Source organism: Jaculus jaculus, chromosome 18 (genome assembly GCF_020740685.1).
Source record: "Jaculus jaculus isolate mJacJac1 chromosome 18, mJacJac1.mat.Y.cur, whole genome shotgun sequence".
In the NCBI taxonomy this organism is placed as follows: Eukaryota; Metazoa; Chordata; class Mammalia; order Rodentia; family Dipodidae; genus Jaculus; species Jaculus jaculus.
Genome location: NC_059119.1, coordinates 11,079,423 through 11,100,960, shown reverse-complemented (window position 1 = coordinate 11,100,960; position 21,538 = coordinate 11,079,423). Strand labels below are relative to the sequence as shown.

Here is a 21,538-nt window from a genome sequence, read left to right as displayed (position 1 = left end):
AGGGAGCCCCTGGGGCCAGAGTCCTGGGGCTTCCTGCAGCCCAGAGACCTTGTCCAAGGCCACACTCAGCTGACACTGGTGAAGACGCTGAGTCCAGGGTGTCACACTCCAGCGCAACAACCTTCAAGGTGCCGAGCTAAAAGCCCTAGGCTCGGGTTGGTTCAGCGCGGCCACATGGCTCCTCCCGCAGACCCGCACTGCTCCCCGTGAAGCGAGGGCCAGGGCCGAGCCCGGCCGCGAGGGGCCAGGAGGAAACCGGCTGCCGAGCCACCACCAGCGGGCAGGCCTAAGCTGGGGGACCAGGGAGTCCAAGAGAAGCTCTGAGATCACTGGCCCACTGCCCTTCATGGCTGGGGTTGGGTGGACCATCTCCCACCCTGCCTGCCAGCCACACAGCTGGGGCAAAGCAAAGGACTTTCCCTGGCCTACATCTACCCTCCCCAGAGGTCCCTAGGTCCAGAAGCCTCTCCATGCTCTGGGCCACAAGGGGACGAGGCAGCTGGCTAGGGTGTGTGGTGGGGGGGGGGGTGAATGGAAAACTGGACACCAGGGTGTGGTCTGTCTGCCACCCAAGGTGGGGCAAGGGAATTAGCTCACAGCACTGAACGCCTCGCTGCTGGGGCCTTGGCCAAGCTGGGCATGAGGGGGGCCGCAGGGTCAGGGCGATGTCTTGGGCCACAAGGGTGGGAATGTGATGTGGTGGCGTCCTGCCACCTCTAGGGACTGGGGACACAGTTGGCTGATCATGGACCCCTGGCCCACTCCCAGACCCCCACAGGATTCTTCTTTGTTGTTACTGTTTTTTGAGGTAGCATCTCACTTTAGCTCAGGCTGACCTGAAAGTCATTATAGTCTCAGGGTGGCCTTGAACTCACAGTGACCCTTCTACCTCTACCTCCCGAGTTAAAGGGATTAAAGGCATGTGCCACCACATCCAGTCCACAGGGTTAAAAAAAAAAAAAGTTATTAATTTTGAGAGAGAAAGAGTGAATGGGTGCACCAAGGCATCTAGCCACTGCAAAGAATGAACTCCAAACATATGCACCACCTTGTGCATCTGGCTTATGTGGGTCCTGGGGAATCAAACCTTGGTCCTTTGGCTTTGCCGGCAAGCGCCTTAACCACTATGCCATCTCTTTAGAGGGCCCCCAGGACTTCCTCAGGACTGGCTATAGAGCGGGTGAGGGAGGGAGCCAGAGCAGGAGGAAGGGCAGTCCAGCTCCATTTCCCTCTCTCAAGAACACACTGACCCATCCAAGGGAGGCTGCTGTGAGGGTCAGCCCTCTGTCCGGTAAGCAAGCTAACCGCTTGAGGAAGCAGGGCCATGCTGGGAGCCTGGGCAGCCTTTCTGAACTAACAGGAGGAACTGATGGTCCTGGGTGCCCAGGGCAGCAGCTGCCCCAGATCCCACAGCAGGGGCGGAGGTGCTCCTTGGGCGCGCAGGCTGCTTTTGGCACTGCGTGCATGTTTGTGGTGTGTGAGTGTGGACGGTGGGGATGTGCAGGTGGTGTGTGGATGTGGCACATGTGACCTGGGGAGTGTGTAGTGTGTGTGGCGTTATACACGCACATGCGTGGTGTGTGTGTGTGTGATGTGGGGAGTGTGTGTACTTGGTGTGTATGTGTGGAGCGTGCATGTGACGTGATATGATGAACTGAGAGATGCGAAGTGCGTGTGTTTCCGAGGAGAGGAGCAGGATGCTAAGGTGGCCTTTGAAGGTAGCTCAAGTAAGTGACAAGGTCCCGTGAGGTGACAGGTGGTCGTTGAGCGTAAAGTGTTCACTAATGCTGGCACACCAGTCAGAGGCGGGGGAGGGAAAACTCTGGCTCCTGCCGCTGCCCCACAGGCCAAGCCCGCCACTGTCCCCACGCTCCCGGCCGGTCACACCGGCAGGGCCAGTTGCAGCAAGCACGAGACACACCACCTTTCCCCAGCACTGGCATGGCACACAGGGGCACAGGGCCAAGAGCCAGCCAACATCACAAAGGCCGTGTCACTTTCAGGGCATGCTGGTGAAGCCACCAGGTCAAGCCACGCAGACCTGTCCTTTCCAGAGCTTTCGTTCAGAGCTAGGTTTCTAGCTCTGCCGCCTCTGCGCCCCCTCCCTGGGGAGAACCTGGACTGCTTCCAGGGGACGAGGGCCGGTGCTAGAGCAGGGGACAAGGGAGTCCTCGGGGTCTCCCACAGCTCACGGCATAGGGACCCTGGCCCCTAGGGACAGATCTGCAACGGCCCCTTCAAGTGGCTTCAGAGCTTCAACCCTTGCCGGGCGTGGTGGCGCACGCCTTTAATCCCAGCACTTGGGAGGCAGAGTTAGGAGGATCGCCATGAGTTCGAGGCCACCCTGAGACTCCATAGTGAATTCCAGGTCAGCCTGGGTTAGAGTGAGACCCTACCTGGGAAGAGAAAATAAAAAAGGAAAACATGGCCCCCTTAGATGGAGACTGAGAAAGCTCCCCTCCCCCCTTGCCCTGCTGGGGGTGGGGCACAGGTTTATCAGCTATTCAGTGCTCCAGCTCAGCCCTGCTACCACCAATACCTGATGCCCTCATAGACGACAGCAGGTGTGCAGTGTGACCCAGACAGCTGAGGGCTCGCCTAGTTCTCTCAAGGCTGGTGTCAAGGCGCCGCACATACCTCCGCTGAGCACCTCTCACCCGGCTCCCCGCCACGGGCCACACACCTACCCAGGCGGAGAAGCCCCCAGACCCTGGTTGCAGGATCCACAGAAGCCTCACCCAGCTTAGGAGCTTATGGTTTCTTCTCAGAGCCAAGAGTCTGCCCACCTTGCACTACCTGGTCCGACAGGCCAGCACAGGAACGTTAGCTCAGTGACTGCTCAGACAGTACCACAAGATGGACTCAGGCTGGCCTCGAACTCCTGAGCCTCCTGCCTCCGCCTCCTCAGCGATTTCCTACTGGCATGCACCACCACCACCAACAAGACCGACTTTCAGAATTAACAGAATAACAGAATTAATTGTTAGCAGAATTAACAGACTGCAGGGCTGGGAACTGAACTGATTCCAAGGTGGCTCAAGAAACAAACGTGGGGCTGGAGAGACGGCTTAGTCATTTAAGGTGCTTGCCTGAGAAGCCTAAAGACCCATGTTCAACTCTCCAGATCCCATATAAGCCAGATGCACAAAGGCGAGACAAGCGCAAGGTCCCACATGCCCACTAGGTGGCGCAAGCATCTGGAGTTCGACTGCAGTGGCTGAGGCCCTGGCTTGCAATTCTCTCGTTCTCTAAAATTAAAAACAATAAAGCAGGTGTGGTGGTGCATGCCTTAAATCTCAGCACTCAGGAGGCAGAAGCAGGAGGATCACTGTGAGTTTGAGGCTACCCTGAGACTACATAGTGAATTCTAGGTCAGCCTGAGCTAGAGTGAGGCCTTACCTTGGGGGGAAAAAAACCCGTCTTCTCTTAATGAAGACACAATGGACTTGGGAGTGACCTTTGGGCTCCTCGCCATTTCCTCCACATCCCCAGCCTCTTCCCCCCCGGGGCCATTTCTTCCCCATGCCCAGCACTGGCCTGCCTCCTGTATGACAAAATTATATTTCATTTCAGCTGGAAGGGACATTGTGAGGTTTCTATTTAAAAAAAAAAACAAAAAACGAGGTGGCATTTGACCATAAAAGCAAGAAAAAAGAAAAACTTGGGAGCTAAGGAAAAAAATATAAAAATATATAAATCACTTTGGTCCCACCCCTCCCACAAAATACAGTAAATATGTTAATATTTCTGTTTCCTATAGTGTTTTTCCAGCCCTTTTCTTGTAAATAGTGACTCACTATGGAACAAACGTAGGTCTCAAACTCACAATCCTCCTGCCTCAGTCTCCCAAGCATCAGTGTTACAAATGTGTACCACCTTACCTGGTCTGATTTAGAATTTTACATTTATTTATTTATTTGCATGCAAAGAGAGAGAATGGGTGCGTCAGGACCTCCAGCTGCTACAAATGAACTCCATATGCATGCACCACTGTGTATCTGGCTTTCTATGGGTCCTGGGGAATCGATCCCAGGTCTTTAGGCTTTGCAGGAAAGCACTTTAAACTGCTGAGTCATCTCTCCAGCCCTGCTTTAGTATTTTTTAAAATGTGTGTTATGAATAGAAGACACTGAATGAAAATGGATCCTTCTCTCTCTCCATGCACAAGAATTAAGTCCAGCCGGGCGTGGTGGCGCACGCCTTTAATCCCAGCACTCGGGAGGCAGAGGTAGGAGGATCGCCGTGAGTTCAAGGCTACCCTGAGACTACATAGTGAATTCCAGGTCAGCCTGAGCCAGAGTGAGACCCTACCTCGAAAAACCAAAAAAAAAAAAGAATTAAGTCCAAATGGATCAAAGACCTTAGTATCAGACCTAAAATTTTGAAACTGCTAGAGGAAAAAGTAGGGGAAACCCTACATATTGGTCTTGGCGAAGACTTTCTGAATAGAACCCCAATTGCTCAGGAAATAAAACTACAGATTAACCGCTGGGACCTCATGAAATTGCAAAGCTTTTGTACAGCAAAGACACTGAATAGAGCAGAGGCAACCTACAGAACGGGAGAAAATCAGCTACACATCTGACAGAGGATTAATATCTAAGATATACAAAGAAATCAAAAAATTAAACAAGAAATTAACCCAATTAAAAATGGGCTATGGAACTAAATAGAGTTTTCTCAAAAGAAGAAATACAGATGGCGTATAAGCATCTGAAAAAAAAAAAAAAGTTCCACATCCCTAGTCATCAGGGAAATGCAGATTAAAACTTCGTTGAGGTTCCATCTCCCTCCTGCCAGATTGGCTACCATCATGAAGACAAATGACCCTAAATGCTGGTGAGGATGTGGAAAAGAGGAATCCTTCTACACTGTTGGTGGGAACGCAATCTAGTCCAGCCATTGTACAAATCCTGAGACAGCTGAAAATAGATCTACCATACGACCCAGCTATAGCAGTCCTAGGCGCATATCTTAAGGACTCATCTCACTACCTTAGAGACACTTGCTCAACCATGTTTATGGGAAATGGGACCGGCCTAGATGTCCCTAAACTGATGAGTGGATAATGAAGATGCGGCACATTTACACAATGGAGTTCTATTTAGCAGTAAAGAACAATTAAGTTATGAAATGTGCAGGAAAATGGATGGGTCTGGAAAGGATTATACTAAGTGAGGTAACCCAGGCCCAGAAAGCCAAACGTTTGGCATGTTGTTCTCTCTCATATGTGGATCCTACCTACAGATGATTGGACTGTGTGAGTAGGAATAAAACTCAGTAGCAGAGGCCAGTAAGATAGAAAGGAGATTTAAAGGGAAGAGAAAGGTTGGGGGGGGGGCTACTTAATAGGATGGTATTGTATATGTGTAAGCAGAAGACATTCAAGCTGGGCGTGGTGACGCACGCCTTTAATCCCAGCACTCGAGAGGCAGAGGTAGGAGGATCACCGTGAGTTCAAGGCCAGCCTGAGACTCCGTAGTGAATTCCATGTCAGCCTCTATTACAGTGAGACCCTACCTCGAAAAACAAACAAACAAACAAAAAAGACAATGTGATATTTGGATGTGTGCACTCTATGCATGTGGGAGCATGTGTGTGTGTACACGTGTGTGAAAACCAAAAGTTGGTGTTGGGTGTCTTCCTTAATTGCTCTCCGCTAGACTTACTGAGACAAGGTCTCTCAGCTGAGCCCAGAGCTCACGGATTGGGCCAGCCTAACTCGTCAGCTTGCCCTGGGGATCCGGCCTCCACTTCCTGAGCCCCGGGTACAGGCAGCTGGCCCGCCTGCCCGGCATCCACAGCACTGCCTCGGTGCCAGAGATGAGAACTGAGGTCTTCAAGCTTGCACAGTAAGCACTTTCTCCACTAAGTCACCTCCCCAGCACCCCACCCCCTGCCCCACCCCCACTTTTGAGACAGGCCTTGCTATTTATGTAGCTTAGGCTGGCCTCAAACTCACAGCAATCCTCCTGCCTCAACCTGCCAAGTCCTGGGATTACAGACATAGTGCACCACCTATGGCTTGGGAAACTATTTAACTTGTAGGCTCCCCTTTTCCCTGGCTCATGCCCCTCTCCAAAGCAGACCGCAAAACTAAAACCGCGCCCTCCCCCAAGGGGCCATAGGAGCTGGAATGCTGTTCCTCCACGGTGGAGGGCTTCAGGAGTAGACTCGGACCCACCCTTGTCAATGAGGTCATAGGACCACCCCCATTCCAGGGGGTCTTGTGCAAACCCACAAGGGAGGATTCCCAAAGAATCTGAAGATGAGCTGGCTGAGCCTACCCACCCAGCCTCCTAGCATTCACGAGTGCAGCGAAGCCCTGGAAAAACCCAAGGGGAGCCGGGCGTGGTGGCGCACGCCTTTAATCCCAGCACTGGGGAGGCAGAGGTAGGAGGACTGCTGTGAGTTTGAGGCCATCCTGAGACTACGCAGTGAATTCCAAGTCAGCCTGGGCTAAAGTGAGACCCTACCTTGAAAAAAAAAAAAAAAGAGGGGGGGCGATGGTTCACAGAGTTGATCTCCAGGAGGACCCTGGAGGGTGGAGCACCAGAGAGGTGTCTCCCCTCTGTTTCCTTTATAATTTTTATTTATTTATATAGAACAGGTGCACCAGGGCCTCTAGCCACTGCAAACAAAGTCCAGACACATGCGCCCCCTTGGGCATCTGGTTTACATAGGCACTGGGGAATCAAACCTGGGTCCTCAGGCAAGTGCCTTAACCACTACACCATCTCTCCAGCCCTTCTGTCTCCTTTAGAACAGCATTCATAACAGACCTGTTGGCCAACAGCTGAGCTATGGTGACCTTCGTGCACAGCCGTGCACACAGGAAGAACCGCCTGGGGGGGGGGTGTGCAACTGGCCGCGGAAGGAGATGGGACATTCCTGGGGCCTGAGTCCTCAACTGTGGGCCCTGATGCCATCTCCAGCGGCAGTGACAAAACTGGACTGAATGGGAGGACACCCAGCTGATCCCCAGAACGGGTTATTTTCATGGGGGAACACCCTCCCATATCACCCAAGTTTTCCTCTACAGTTACCATGACCCACCCTTGAGCCTCCACATGGCTGAGAGCCCAGAATATGCACAAAGACCCCTATGGGGGGACACCCCATCCAAGGGGAGGAACGCGCTTCGTGGGCCATTCTGGGGGGATAACTGGAAACGGCCCTTGACTCAGGCCTGGGCTTCCTGAGCCGTGAGGACGGAAGGTCCCCAGAGGCTTCCCAGGGGCCTTCTCCCAGCCGGGCTCCTTCCCTTGAAAGAAGGAAGTGATGTCATGGCCCCAGCTGACCTATGAGGCCTTGGTGAGATGTGCTAGAAGCAGCCCTGAGGCCCATTTAGGAAGGGGCGGGTCTTGTGAAGGCTGTGGGTGATGCTCACAAGGGCTGGCCAGGTGCCAGCCAGCAAAGCACTAACACATACCCACCCCACCCCACCCGCAAGGCCGCTGGCCAGTCCCAGAGCCCTGCTGACCACAGAAGAGCACAGATCACACACCTCTGGAGGCTGCTGGGAAATCAACCAGGAGCCTGTACCTGGCAGCTTGGAGCAAACAGGTTGAAAAGTAGAAAAAAGGAAAGGGCATCTGGCATGGTGAGGCTCGCTTGGAACCTTAGCACTCGAGAGGAAGAGGCCAGAGGTTAGCAGTTCAAGGTGACCCTCAGCAACACAGTGCGTCTGAGGACGGCCTGGGCTCTAGAAGACTTGGCCTCAGGGCTGGAGGGATGGCTCAGTGGTTGGAGACGCTTGCTCACAAAGCCTCTAGCCACTGCAAATGAACTCCAGATACATGTGCCACTTTGTGCATCTGGCTTTTATGTGGATACTGGGGAATCAAACCCAGATCGTCAGGCTTTGCAACTAGGTGCTTTTAACTGCTGAGGCATCTCCCCAGCCCAAATAATTTTTTTTTTTTTAAACACAAGGCTGGGGATGTAGTTCAACCTTGGTGGAGTGTTCACCTAACATGCAAGAAGCCCTGGATTCAACCCCCCCCCCCACAAGCACAACATAAAACCAGACGTGGTGGTATGTATCTATAATTCTAGTACTGGGGAGGTGCAGGCAGGAGATCAGAAGTTTAAAGTCCTCCTTGGCTACACAGAGTTTGAAGCTAAGTCTGAGCTGCATGAAACCCTGTCTCAAAGAAAAAAAAAAAAAAGATAGTAAGATGGGGTGGAAGCTGACTCTGTCTTGCTCTATGTTCTTGGAAAGATTTCTTTTTTTTTAAAGATTTTATTTTTATTTATTTATTACAGACAGAGAGAAGGAGAGTGAGTGTGTGAGAGAATGGGCACACCAGGGCCTCTAGCCACTGCAAGCGAACTCCAGAAGCATGAGCCACCATGTGCATCTGGCTTATGTGGGACCTGGAGAATCGAACGGGGGTCCTTAGGCTTCGCAGGCATGCACCTTAACCTCTAAGCCATCTCTCCAGCCCTCTTGAGAAGATTTCTTAACCGCTCTGTGTATTCGTGACTCTCCACCAATACGATGGGAATCACTTCTCACCCCTCCTGAGACTCACCCAATAGGAAGCAGGCCCTGGGGTCCCAAAGGGTGTAGGCTTGCCCAGGTTGGGTCCCAGGTGTGACTGGTTCCTGTTCCCACATTAGGGAGAACATCAGCCGTGCTCATGTAAGAGTGTGGGCAGGGGTCAGAGACCAGGGTCCAAGCCCCATCTCCTCCCAGCGGATGGCCCTCGCTCCTCTACTGCCCATGCCCCCCCATCCCCCCTCGAGCTATGTTGATATGTAAGTCAGGTCACATCCCTTCCCTGCCAAAGACTGCAGTGGGGCTGGAAAGATGCCTGGGCAGTTAAGGCGCTTGCCTGCAAAACATAAGAACTCACGTTCGAATCTCCAGGTCCCACGTAGCCAGACACCCAGTGACACAAGCATGCGATGTCACGCATGTGCACCAGGGGGCACATGCATCTGGAATTCGTTTACAGCAGCTGAAGGCTCTATTACACCTTCTCTCTCTCTCCATCACCCCCCCCTCTCAAAAATAACATATGGGCTGGAGAGATGGCTTAGCAGTTAAGCGCTTGCCTGTGAAGCCTAAGGACCTCGGTTCGAGGCTTGGTTCCCCAGGTACCACGTTAGCCAGATGCACAAGGGGGCACATGCGTCTGGAGTTCGTTTGCAGAGGCTGGAAGCCCTGGCGCGCCCATTCTCTCTCCCTCTCTCTCTTTCTCTGTGTCTGTCACTCTCAAAAAAAATAAATAAAAATTTTTAAAAATAGTATTATCTGAATGCCCATTTAAAAAAAAATAACATATATATAATTTATATATATGCATATATATGTGTATGTGTATAAATGTGTATATATGTATGTATACACACACACACATATATATATATATTCTCCAGTATATATGCTTCTACTGCCTTTTGCAAACACCCCAAGCTCCTAACCCAGGACCTCTGAGGACTCACACGATCCCTGGATCATCCTTTCAACCACCTCCCACCCACCTCCCCACACTTCCCCCAGCCAAGCAGCATCCACATCGTCCTGCCGCCCTGCCTGACAGCTGGTGCCCGCTGCCCGCTGCCCCGTCATGACCCCATGCGCCCAGGCTCTCTTAACACACCTTGCTTCCTGTTCTTGGTGGCCAGTCCACTCGTTCAGGGCCCATGACCTCTGAAGAGAAAGTCCAGGGGACCCAGCACCCTGCCACACCCCCACAGCTTGGGGCACATACTGCGGGGGCTCTCAGCACCCACATGGCTGAAGACAAGTCTGCAGGCCCACCTGGTTCCGGAAGATCAAGGCCACCACTCCACCAATGAGCTCCATTATGAGGCAGAGTCCCAGGATGTACATAAACTGGAAAACAAGATTCAGGGACTCGTCAGGACGGGGCTGAGGATGGCCAAGGGGCCTCAAGAGACCTGGCACCTCCTGTAAGATCAAGCAGAGTAAGGTGACAGCTGTCCCTGGCTCCAGGCCTGCCTGCCCTTCTCTGAAAACACAGCGTCATGCCCCGGAAAGCCTGTGGCTGGAGAGTGACTCAGCCATCCCAGGAGTATTATCCACGTTTGTCCCAGGGCTTCTGCATGGCCAGTCTGCCCACCGCCCACCCTTTCAATCAAAACACCAAGCCTCACTCGGGCACAGCCTGAGGGATGAGAACAGGATTGAAGGGCAGGCCGAGGCAGTATTTCCAGCCCCTTCCCACCCCAAGAGAAGCCTGAAACTCATAAGAAAACAAGCATCATTCAAACGGATTGCAGAACCTTCCAGACTCACATAGCGTCCAGACCTTGCTTATACGGGACCGTGAGGCTTTTGCATGAGACTGGGGAAAATGATTTGGTCAGGACACACATAAATGCAGTAGGCCTGCCTTCCTGGTGCCCCAACTTTGGGGTGCCATCCTTCACTGTGGTGATTCGAATGTACAATAGTCCCCCAGATTTGTGCTGGAATAGGTAATCGCCAGTTAGTGGTGATTTTGGGGAAGGTGGTGGAGCCTTGCTATAGAGTGTGTGTCACTGGGGGGTGGGGGTGACGGTGGGGGGCTTGAGGTGTTCCAGCCCAGGCCTCCCTTGCTGTTCTTGCTCTCTCTACTTTCTCCCCATTTATGTGACCACGTGATGTTGGCCAGCTCTCCTGCCATGTTGTCTCTACCAAGATAGAATCCCCTCTCCTTCCTTGAGCTGTTTCTGGTTCGAGTCTTTTGCCCCAACGATGCAAAAGTAATTGATACACTCACTTATGGAGCAGGGGTGCAACCTGGTTGACCACAACTCCCCACCACCAACCTGACGGGCACATGACCCAAGTCATGCCCACCAGAGTGCTCAGACTCCAGCCAGAGTATTCAGACCTCACTGGACTCTCTAGCAATGAAAGACTCCGTGGGCCTGAGGAGGGGCCCTTAGTGGGTGGGATTAGTGGGACTGCCAGCCTTGCCCGGTGGCCCATCTGAACCCCTTGGCCCATGATGACTCTTGCCCTCTGCCCCTTCTCCATCTTCCCTCGCTCGCTCGCTTGCTCTCTCTCATCGGAGCGTGGCTCCTCCATGACACGACAGCAGAGGTGCAGCTCGGACACTATTCAAGAGGGCTGCACAGGGCTGGAGAGATGGCTTAGCGGTTAAGCGCTCGCCTGTGAAGCCTAAGGACCCCGGTTCGAGGCTCGGTTCCCCAGGTCCCACGTTAGCCAGATGCACAAGGGGGCGCACGCGTCTGGAGTTCGTTTGCAGAGGCTGGAAGCCCTGGCGCGCCCATTCTCTCTCTCTCCCTCTATCTGTCTTTCTCTCTGTGTCTGTCGCTCTCAAATAAATAAATTAAAAAAAAAAAAAAGAGGGCTGCATACACGAAAGGGCGCGGCCGAGCTGGCCTCAGCCGCCGTGTTCCAATGGCTGAGCCAGCGAACACCCCGGGACAGCTAGATCGTGACAAAGACGGGCAAACCAAGCGGCTTAGTGCCCAAGGGCCGATGCCTCAGCTTTTTATTTGGTGGGGGGGGAGGCAGGGTTCAAGGTAGAGTCTCACACTAGCCCGGGCTGACCTAGAATTCGCTACGTAGTCTCAGGGTGGCCTTGAACTCACGGTGATCATCCCGCCTCTGCCTCCCCAGTGCTGGCATTAAAGGCGTGTGTCCGGCTCTCCTCGGCTTTTTTTTTTTTTTTTTTTTTTGGAGACTCCAAGGACCAAGCCTTCCCAGTGCCAGGTCCCAGCCGAGGGCTGGGCAGGACCGACTCACCGCTTGGAGGAGGCACAGGTTGTCTCGGAGGGAAGCCAGAACCCCGATGAAGGAGACGATGAACATGACCACCCCCAGGAGGATGAGGATGATGGCCGGGGCCAGGAAGGCACTTTCGAGGGTTTTGTACTTTTGCCGTTCCGCCTCTGCGTAGATCCCCACGGACAGGACCAGGCCCCCGATCAACTGCGTCAAAAGCAAGGAGAAATGGGCTGGAGGGAGGCTCAGCGGCAGAACGCTCGCCTAGCATGCATAAAGACCTGAGCTCGGGGCCCCTGCACGGCAGGAAGCCAGGCGGGGCAGCGCAGACCTGTAATCCTGGCCCTCGGGAGGTGCAGGCAGGAGGATCAGTTCAAGGTCATCCCTGGTTACATACTAAGTTTGAGGATACGTGAGACCTTGTCTGAAAAAGAAAAAAAAGGAGGGAGAAGAAGGAAGACCACATGAAGATATACCCAGAAAGATGTCCATCTATATGAGCCAAGGAGAGGCTGGGAAGATGGCTCAGTGGATAAGAGTGGAGGACCAACGTTTGATCCCTAGCTCTGACTAAAAAGGCCGGCATGGCCACACATGCCTGTAACCTCAGTACTCAGCGGGCAGAGACAGGGAGATCACCCAGGTTCAGTTAGAGACTGTCTCAAAGAAACAAGGCCTCTCTTTTATTTATTTATTTATTTATTTATTTGAGAGCGACAGACACAGAGAGAAAGACAGATAGAGGGAGAGAGAGAGAATGGGCGCGCCAGGGCTTCCAGCCTCTGCAAACGAACTCCAGACGCGTGCGCCCCCTTGTGCATCTGGCTAACGTGGGTCCTGGGGAACCGAGCCTCGAACTGGGGTCCTTAGGCTTCACAGGCAAGCGCTTAACCACTAAGCCATCTCTCCAGCCCACAAGGCCTCTCTTGATGGACCATCATGCCCTCGTAGCAAAGCTCCCTGGCCTTCTGGAGTGCTGAGGCTGCCCTGTGTACAGGAAGTCTCTGCTTCCTCCTGAGCTTCCAGAAGGGCCAGGGATAGAGGAGTCACATGAACAGAACTTAGGACTGGACGCCACTGCCAGGAAGCCAGCTCTCTTGGGCCCAGCATCCTGCTATATGTCAAGGCTGAGTCCTCTCGGCTTGCAAAGACCCATCTCCCAGTCCAGAAGGAAGGCCAGGAGGGGCTCACAGCATGGACAGATCCAGTCATCAACCCTCTATGAACAAGCATGAACATATCAGGAACACCGAGTAAAGGAGGGAGAAGTTGTTAATGACCCATCTGAGAAAAAATAATAATAATAAAGTTTAAAAAATATTTTATTAATTTATTTGAGAGAGAGGGGCAGATAGAAAGAGAGAATAGGTGTGCCAGGGCCTCCAGCCACTGCAAACAAGATACATGTGCCCCCTTGTGCATCTGGCTTATGTGAGTCCTGGGGAATCAAACCAGGGTCCTCAGGCTTCACAGGCAAACGCCTTAACCGCTAAGCCATTTCACCAGCCCGAGTAAAAAACTCAAATTTACAGGGCAACACACACACACACACACACACACACACACACACACGCACACCTCTGCAGAAAATGGCTCCCACTGGAAATAACATCTACCTTTGACAGAGGACAGTTAACTAGACTCTCACCTTGTCACTGAACCCACAGCTGTTACATCTTAGTATTTTCAGAATGACATCAGGATGGGAACACACACACCCCTCCCCCCCATCCTGTCCCCATACCTCCTTCCTGCTGGCACTGTGTGTCTTTGGCAACCATCTCTAGGGTCGTGTGGTGGTTTGCATAGGTGTCCCCTATAAACTTATATGTTTTGACTGCTAGGTCCCCAGCTGGTGGCAATTTGGGAATTGCAGCCTCCTGGGGGCAGCGTATTGTTGGAGGCAGGCTTATGGGTGTTCTAGCCAGCTTCCCCTTGCCAGTGTTTGGCACACCCTCCTGCTACTGGTATCTACCTGATGTTGGCCAGAAGGTGATGTCCACCCTCTGCTCATGCCTCATTTCCCCTGCCATTATGGAGCTTCCCTCAGTGTGTAAACGGAAATAAACCCTTTCCCCCCACAAGCTGCTTTTGGTCGGATGCAACAGTTGGGTCCACTTCCTGCGTAAGCATGAGTGCCCGAGACTGCCCAAGTCCACATTTCCAGTCCCATGTAAACCACCGCGACGGTACGCCTCTAACCCCAGGACCACAGGGCAACAGACACCCAAGAATCCATGGAGCCCTAAAGGCTCTGGGAACAGCAAGAAGATTCCAGGGCTGGAGGGATGGTTCAGTGGTTAAAGATGCTTGTGTGCAAAGCCTGCTGGACCCCACTGGACTCCCCAGAACCCACATAAAGCCAGATGCACAAAGTGGTGCATGAGCCTGGAGTTCGTGTGCAGTGGCAGGAAGCCCTGTGTGCCCATTCTCTCTCTCTCTCTACTTGAAAATAAGTAATAAATGATTTTTTTTTTCTTTTTGGTTTTGTGAGGTAGGGTCTTGCTCTAGCCCAGGCTGACCTGGAATTCACTAAGCAGTCTCAGGGTGGCCTCAAACTCACGGCAATCCTCCTACTTCTGCCTCCCGAGTGCTGGGATTAAAGGCGTGTGCCACCACGGCCAGCAATAAATATCTTTTTTTTTTAATTTTTTTTTTTTTTATTTGAGAGAGACAGACACAGAGAGAAAGAGATAGAGGGGGAGAGAGAGAATGGGTGCGCCAGGGCTTCCAGCCTCTGCAAACGAACTCCAGACGCGTGCGCCCCTTGTGCATCTGGCTAACGTGGGACCTGGGGAACCGAGCCTCGAACCGGGGTCCTTAGGCTTCACAGGCAAGCGCTTAACCGCTAAGCCATCTCTCCAGCCCATAAATATCTTTTTTAAAGAAACTCCAGCTCAAAAGCAAGTCCAGGCAAAAAAGCAACAGAGCAGGGGACACCCAACGTTCCACTCTGGCCACTGCAGGCAAGAAACCCCCGCTGCAGGCCAGCATGTGGGACGGCACAAGGACACATACACGTGCATACACCACACACACGCCACGCACACGTGCACACACAAGCAAAGAAGAAAAGCTGTCCCCCACACCCCAGCGCTGACATGGCTCCCCACTCTGGACAGAGCCAACCGTGAGCCTCTGTGGGTCAGTGGGAGGTTGCTTCTACTTTCTTACAGACTCCCCAGAGCCCTGGGACCACCCCAGACAGCCTTGCTCTGATCTCACCCCCTCTGTCGGACAGCACTGTGACATCCTAGACCACCGACGTCACGAGCAAAGAGAAGTCCCATGGCAAACGCAAGCCCAGTCCTCCCAAGTCCCTCGCCACCGTGCACCAAGCTAACACAGGTTCGTATCTCCTGAAAAGCTGTAGGTTACTATCACTGCCCTTCTAACAGCCCCAGGCAAACCTTATGAGGACCCTTCACCCCACAAAGGAGCCTCATGCAGATGTGCCCAGCAGCACTGGGCAGAGGGAGCGCCGGTGAACATGAATCTTCCCAGGAACTCCAAGGTTTGCCTGTGAGATTTACATCTCTGCTGACAACATCAACGTATCCATCTGAGTCTGAGGTCATCTGTCCATGCCAGCCTGCGATCCCTCCCGCTCCTGCTCATTATAACCCTGCCCTAGGCAGCCAGCCAGCCAGCCCCAGTGCAGAAAGCAAACGGCCCATTTGTCAAGCAGGACGCTTCAGCTAAACAGGCCTGGGGTGGGGGCACGGGCCATGCCCATTTGGGGACATAAGGGAACAGAGCATGCTGTTGGCAGCCCACAAGCCAAGACCCCAAAGCCCAGGCTTTGTAATCCAGCTGCAGACACGTCCTGACACCCTCTGAGCCCTGTAGCCTGGAATTCAGCCTCCTCCTGGGGAGGGGCAGGCCTCACTCCATGTACCCGCTGGGAAGCAGGAGACCCTGTGTGGCACCCCAGCACCCGGCTTTCCTCAGGAAGCGCTGGGTCAGCACATGCCCCCACCCCCCCCACGGCCAGGGACAATGGGAACCGCAAAGTCTGTTCTCACCCTTAGGCATGTAATGGGCTTCTATTGGATTCCAAGCTCTGTATGAACTGCACAGGGCACAAAGGGTTAAATTTAGATATGGAGGGCTGGAGAAATGGCTCAGCAGTTACGGCGCTTATCTATGAAGCCTAAGGACTCTGGTTTGAGTCCCCAGTTCCCACATAAGCCAGATGCACAAGGTGGCACATGTCTGGAGTTCATCTGCAGGGGCTAGATGCCCTGGAGCACCCATTCTCTCGAGATATCTGCCCCTCTCTCTCTCTTTCTCTCTCAAATACATACAATATTTTTTAAGTTAGATATGGAACTAGACTGAGGAAGACAGTGTGACAGAAATGCCTGTCCTATGGATGGGAATCAGGGGATCTTGGAACTGGGGCTAGAAGAAAATGGCACATCTTTCCCGACGTCTGCTCTAATCTGAACCTCAAGCGTCCCCAGAGGCCCATCGAGGGCTTGCTCCTCAAGGCGGTGCTAGCAGGGGCAGGGCGTGCTTCTGGAGGTAGTGCCAGTAAGAAGTCTCCAGACTTCCCCAAATGGGCATGGCCCGTGCCCCACCCCGAGCCTGTTTGGCTGAAGCATCCTGCTTGACAAATGGGCCGTTTGCTTTCTGCACTGGGGCTGGATGGCTTCACTGGGGGCCAACCTGGAGCTACAGCATAAGTTCCAGGTCTGCCTGGACTACAGTGAGACCCTAGCTCAAAAAGTTAAAAAATTTAAAAAAAAAGCTAAAGTGGAGGGCTAGCATAGCAGTTAAGGCGCTTGCCTGCAAAGCCTATGGGCCCAAGTTTGAGTCCCCAGTACCCACATAAGCCGGATTCACATGGTGGCACATGTGTCTGGAGTTCGTCTGCAGTGGCTACAGGCCCTGGTGCACCCATTCTCTCTCTCTCTGAAAGAAGAATAAAATATTTAAAAAAAACTAAGGTGGAGATAATTGGGGAAAAAAAACAATATTGACCTTTGACCTTCACAGTCACTCATGTACCCACACACACATGTATGACCACACACACATATAAGTACCTTAAAATATCACGTAAAATCCTCATTACTTCAAAATTACAGAAATACTAAACTCACCGCTAGATCCAGTGATTTAATGCACTGGTAAATAAATACTCTGTAGGAGCCGGATGTGGTGGGGCATGCCTTTAATTAACCCCAGCACTTGGTAGGCAGAGGTAGGAGGATCACCATGAGTTTAAGGACAGCCTGAGACTACATAGTGAATTCCAGGTCAGCCTGGGCTAGAGTGGGACCCTACCTTGAAAAACCAAAACAAAAGAGAGAAAACACAGAAATACTTCGTTACCGTGTAACAAATGGGTTTGACAATATTTTAATCATGTTCTCTTTATATAATTGGCTTTGGAATCCCATGCATTTCATTTTATGTATTTAGGAGAACATTGTGTTCTGAGAACAGCTTAGCTTTTCCAGAGAGCCAAAAGGGTTCTTGTGCAAAAAGCAAGACATCCCTGATCCGTGGGGATAATGGTGTGTGTCTGAAGTGTCCCAGATGGCTTTGTGTGTTTGAACACTTGTTAGGGAAGGGTGTGGCACCTTCTGGAGGCTACCAAGGATGTGCCTGGAGGTATGTCCTGCCTCTGGCTCTGGTCTAGCTCTGTGTCCTGGTCAGCAGAATGTGAGAAGCCATCCTGTGACAGCCTGCCGCCATGGGCCAACCCAATCCAGTCACCACGAAGGACTCCAAACTGTGAGTCACAGGAGCCTAAAAAAATCTCCCCCACCCTCTTAAGTTGCCTTCTGTCAGGCACTTGGTCATGGTGACATAAAGTAACCAGCTCAGGGCTGGAGAGGTGGCTTAGTGGTTAAGGCGCTTGCCAGCAAAGCCAAAGAACCCAGGTTCAATTCTCCAGTACACATGGAAAGCCTGATGCCCAAGGTGGTACGTGCATCCGGAGATTGTAGTGGCTAGTGGCTATGGCATGCCCATTCTCCTTCCCTCTCTATCTGCCCCTCTCTTTCTCTCTCTCTCAAACAAATATTTTTTTTTGAGTAACCAGTTCAACATAATGCCTGCAAAGACACGACCAATCTCCTAGACCAGGCCCAACAAGGCCAAGCAACACCGAACACTGGAGAAAGCCGTCAGGATCCTGCGCACAAGCCGTCCCCTGACTGCCATCAAGGCCACTGGGCAGGTCTGTCATGAAGCAATGGATGAAACTGGTGTGGGGTAGCTCACAGCACTTTGGTCGATGAGGGTGACGGCCACACGGACTAGCCTGCCCTCGCTGCTTTTGCAGTTCTTGCGTGCTTGACAACTTCCATGACTATAGACAATGAACCCTTCCCCCCCACCAACTTTCCCCTTTGAAACTCCACTCTCCATCACACCCCCTCCCAACCAGTCTCTCTTTTATTCCGATGTCGTCATCTTTTCCTCCTATTATGCTGGTCTTGTGCAGGTAGTGTCAGGCACTGCGAGGTCGTGGATGCCCAGTGTGGTTATTTACATACTCGTTCAAGTCAGGTGTGGTGGAACCCACCTTTAATCCCAGCAATCAGGAGGCTAAGGTAAGGGGATCATTGTGAGTTCAAAGCCAGCCTGGGCTACAGCGTGAGTTCCAGGTCAGCCTGGGTGAGAGTGAGACCCTGCCTCAAAACAATAAACAAACAAATAAAATAAACACAAACTGATCCACCCATCCATCCATTCAAACAAGGGTTGTTCTATGTGACCCAGATTCAAGCAATACCCCGACTTCAGCTTCCCGGTTACCTGGGGCCACAGACGCATGCCAATGCTCATCAGCCTGGATTTGTCACTGTTCCCTTTCAATGGCGATTTGTCCACATGTAGCAGAGGCTACTGTACTGGACAACACTGCCGAGCGTCTCTCTCTAATGCCCCTCACCACTCCCACGATGCTCCTTGCAGCCTGTCTGAGTTCACAGCCCGCCTGCCTCACCCTCCCCACTGCTGTGACTCCGGCATGGACAAACAGGCCTGGCTTGCAAGGTCTCGTCCCGTATGTCTTCTTTAATAGCAAGACTCTCCTACGCAGTCTGGCAGAGCTGGGGAAAGACTTCCAGAGGCATTTTGTAGAGCCTGGAAAGGTCCATGGGCAGGAGCCACGGCCTTTGCAAATCAAGCCTATCTAGGAAGCAGAAGACACGCAGTTTTCTACCCCTCCAGTTGGCACAAATTTGATTTAAAAGCCTCCCACACACACACAGCACATTCCAGGCAGGGAGCAAGCCATGCGGGGAGGTTTGCCAGCCCAGACATTGAGTCCAGCCGGGGCAGAGTGGAATTTCTAATCAAGAGCCATCGCAAACACACAGAGGACTTGCTGAGTGGCCAGGGCCCGTGTTGGGCAGGCATCTGGGAGTCTCTGAAGAAGAGGCCACAGGCTGGGAGAAGATTCTGTGAGTAAATGCTTGCAATGCCAGTACGGGGCCTGAGTAAAACGCAGGCATGGGCTGCAGAGATGGCTCAGTGGTTAAGGCGCTTGCCTGCAAAGCCTAACGACTAGAGCTCGATTTCCCAGGACCCGCATAAAGCCAGACGCACACAGTGGCGCATGCAACTGGAGTTTGTTTGCAGCGGCTGAAAGCCCTAGTGTGTCCATTCGCTGTGTGTCTCTCTTCTTTCTATCTCTCTCTGCTTGCAAACAGATGAATAAAAATATTTCAAACCCAAAACTCCAGGCATGATGGGGCATGTCCGTAATCCCAGCACCAGGAAGGCAGAGAAAGGCAGAACCCCAAAGGAGCACTGGCTAGTTAGCTTAGCTGAATCAGCAAGAGACCCACTCTCAAAAATGAAAATAAGGGCTGGAGGGGTGGCTTAGCAGCTAAGGTGATTGTCTGCAAAGCCAAAGGACCCAGATTCAATTCCCCAGGACCCACGTAAGCCGGTGGCGCATGTGTCTAGAGTTCATTTGCAGTAGCTAGAGGCCCTGGTACACCCATTCTCTCTCTCTCTCTCTCCTCTATCTGCCTCTCTGTAATATGTAAATAAAATTATATATACATATGTGTATATTATTTAATAATAAATAAATATACATGTTATATATACATATATTAGAAAAATAAAAATAAGCAGGGAATGGTGGTGCACACCTTTAATCCCAGCACTCAGGAGGCTAAAGTAGGAGAATTATCATGAGTTCAAGGCCAGCCTCAACTAGAGTGAGTTTCACGTCAGCTTGGGCTAGAGTGAGACTGTTTCAAAAAATAATAATATATCAAACTGCCCAGTAGGCACTTCTCTTAATGTTCATACCCATATATTAAAGCTACTCTCACTTTTGGTTAGAGAACTTTCTCTTTTCAGATGGCAGTGACCTTGGGATGACTCAGAAGGCATCATGGTGCTGGAAAGAAGTGACAGAGGAGCGCTCAGCACTGCAATATCTCTATCACACCTTCCAAGGCTCAGGGTCCATTGCGGAAGAGGTGGCAGAAAGAATGTACGAGCCAAAGGAAGGGTAGGACTCCTTACAACATGCTCCCCCAGACACATAATGGCCTGGATATCCATGACCTCACAGTGCCTGACACTACCTACACAAAGACCATCATAATAGGAGGGAAAGATCATGACATCAAAATAAAAGAGACTGATTGAGAAGGGGAGGGGCTATGATGGAGAGTGGAGTTTCAAAGGGGAAAGTGGGGGGGAGAGGGCATTACCATGGGATATTGTTTGCAATCATGGAAGTTGTTAATAAATAATAATAAAAATAATAAGTAAATACGTAAGGTGGAGAGCAACTAAAGAAGACAGCGAATGTCGGCCTCTGGTTCCCACCCCCCCCCCCACACACACACACACTTGCACAAGCACGTGCACACACTCATGTGTCCACCTACACAAAGAAGTAAGTGGCTAGGACCCTGAGACAAGCCACAGAGCAATTTCTTCCTCTGGGGAGGTCAGGGAAGGGCCGCAGGAGACACCGAGTTTAACAGCATGGGGGGGGGGGGGGGCCCAGGTATCCAGGGAGCAGACCCCCATCTCTGTGAAGGCATGAGTTGTAGAAATGACACCCCTTCAGACGCCTCTCAGCCCAAAGAAAGAGGAGTGGTGACCCCACTCTGGAACACAGCCCTGGAGGCTTAGGGTAGGAGTGACTCATGTTCACTATGGAAACCATGGAAACGGCCAAGGGAGGGAGGGGAGGCAAGAGCAGAATCACCTCCACCCAGTGCGCTCCTCCCCTACTTCCTTCTCCCTCCCTCTCCAGCCGCTGTCTCTTTGGTGAGACTCGGCACCTGCCTCCCACGCGGTGTCTCCATGGTCCACGGGCAGTGGTGGCTGCCAACTACCTCCCTCCAGTCAGCCCAGGCCAGATATGCTCACAAAAACCAACAGGTGGAGCCTGGCGTGGTGGCGCACACCTTTCATCCCGGCACTCGGGAGGCAGAGGTAGGATCGCTGTGAGTTCGAGGCCAGCCTGAGACTACAGAGTGAATTCCAGGTCAGCCTGGGCTACAGTAAAACCCTACCTTGAAAACCAACAGAGAGAGAAAGGAAATGCATCCAGCAGGTGCAGAGCTGAGGCCTCACAGCCAGGACACTGTTTCCCAGGAGCCACCTGACCTAACTGGACACATAAGAGTTGTCTCCATACAGTTTAGCCAATAATAGAGCCCAGTAAGCATTCCATGGTTCCTGACTTTATTTTGGTTGATGGACTGATTTTTGAGGCAGTCTCCAAGAACACATACGGGACTTGAATTTTGTCATGTGAGACCCTGGATTCAACCTTCAGCACCACATAAAACCAGGCATGGGGCACATGCCTGTATCCCAGAGCTGGAA

At 52.2% G+C, this 21,538-nt stretch overlaps 1 protein-coding gene across 2 annotated transcripts in view; it reads right to left on the bottom strand.

The window, feature by feature from the left end:
* The window catches only part of Tspan15 (tetraspanin 15), a 53,389-nt gene that overhangs the window by 11,335 nt on the left and 20,516 nt on the right, over nucleotides 1-21,538 (bottom strand). Inside the window, exons 1-3 of one of the 2 annotated variants that reach the window (XM_045137547.1) lie at nucleotides 18,485-18,612; nucleotides 11,732-11,917; nucleotides 9,773-9,847 (exon numbers count right to left, since the gene is read on the bottom strand). In XM_045137547.1, the coding sequence (XP_044993482.1) occupies nucleotides 9,773-9,847; nucleotides 11,732-11,917; nucleotides 18,485-18,514 (291 nt within the window). In that variant the 5' untranslated portion in view covers nucleotides 18,515-18,612. Of the gene's footprint in view, nucleotides 1-9,772; nucleotides 9,848-11,731; nucleotides 11,918-18,484; nucleotides 18,613-21,538 lie in introns of those variants that run through there. The other variant, XM_045137546.1, reaches the window with a different exon arrangement.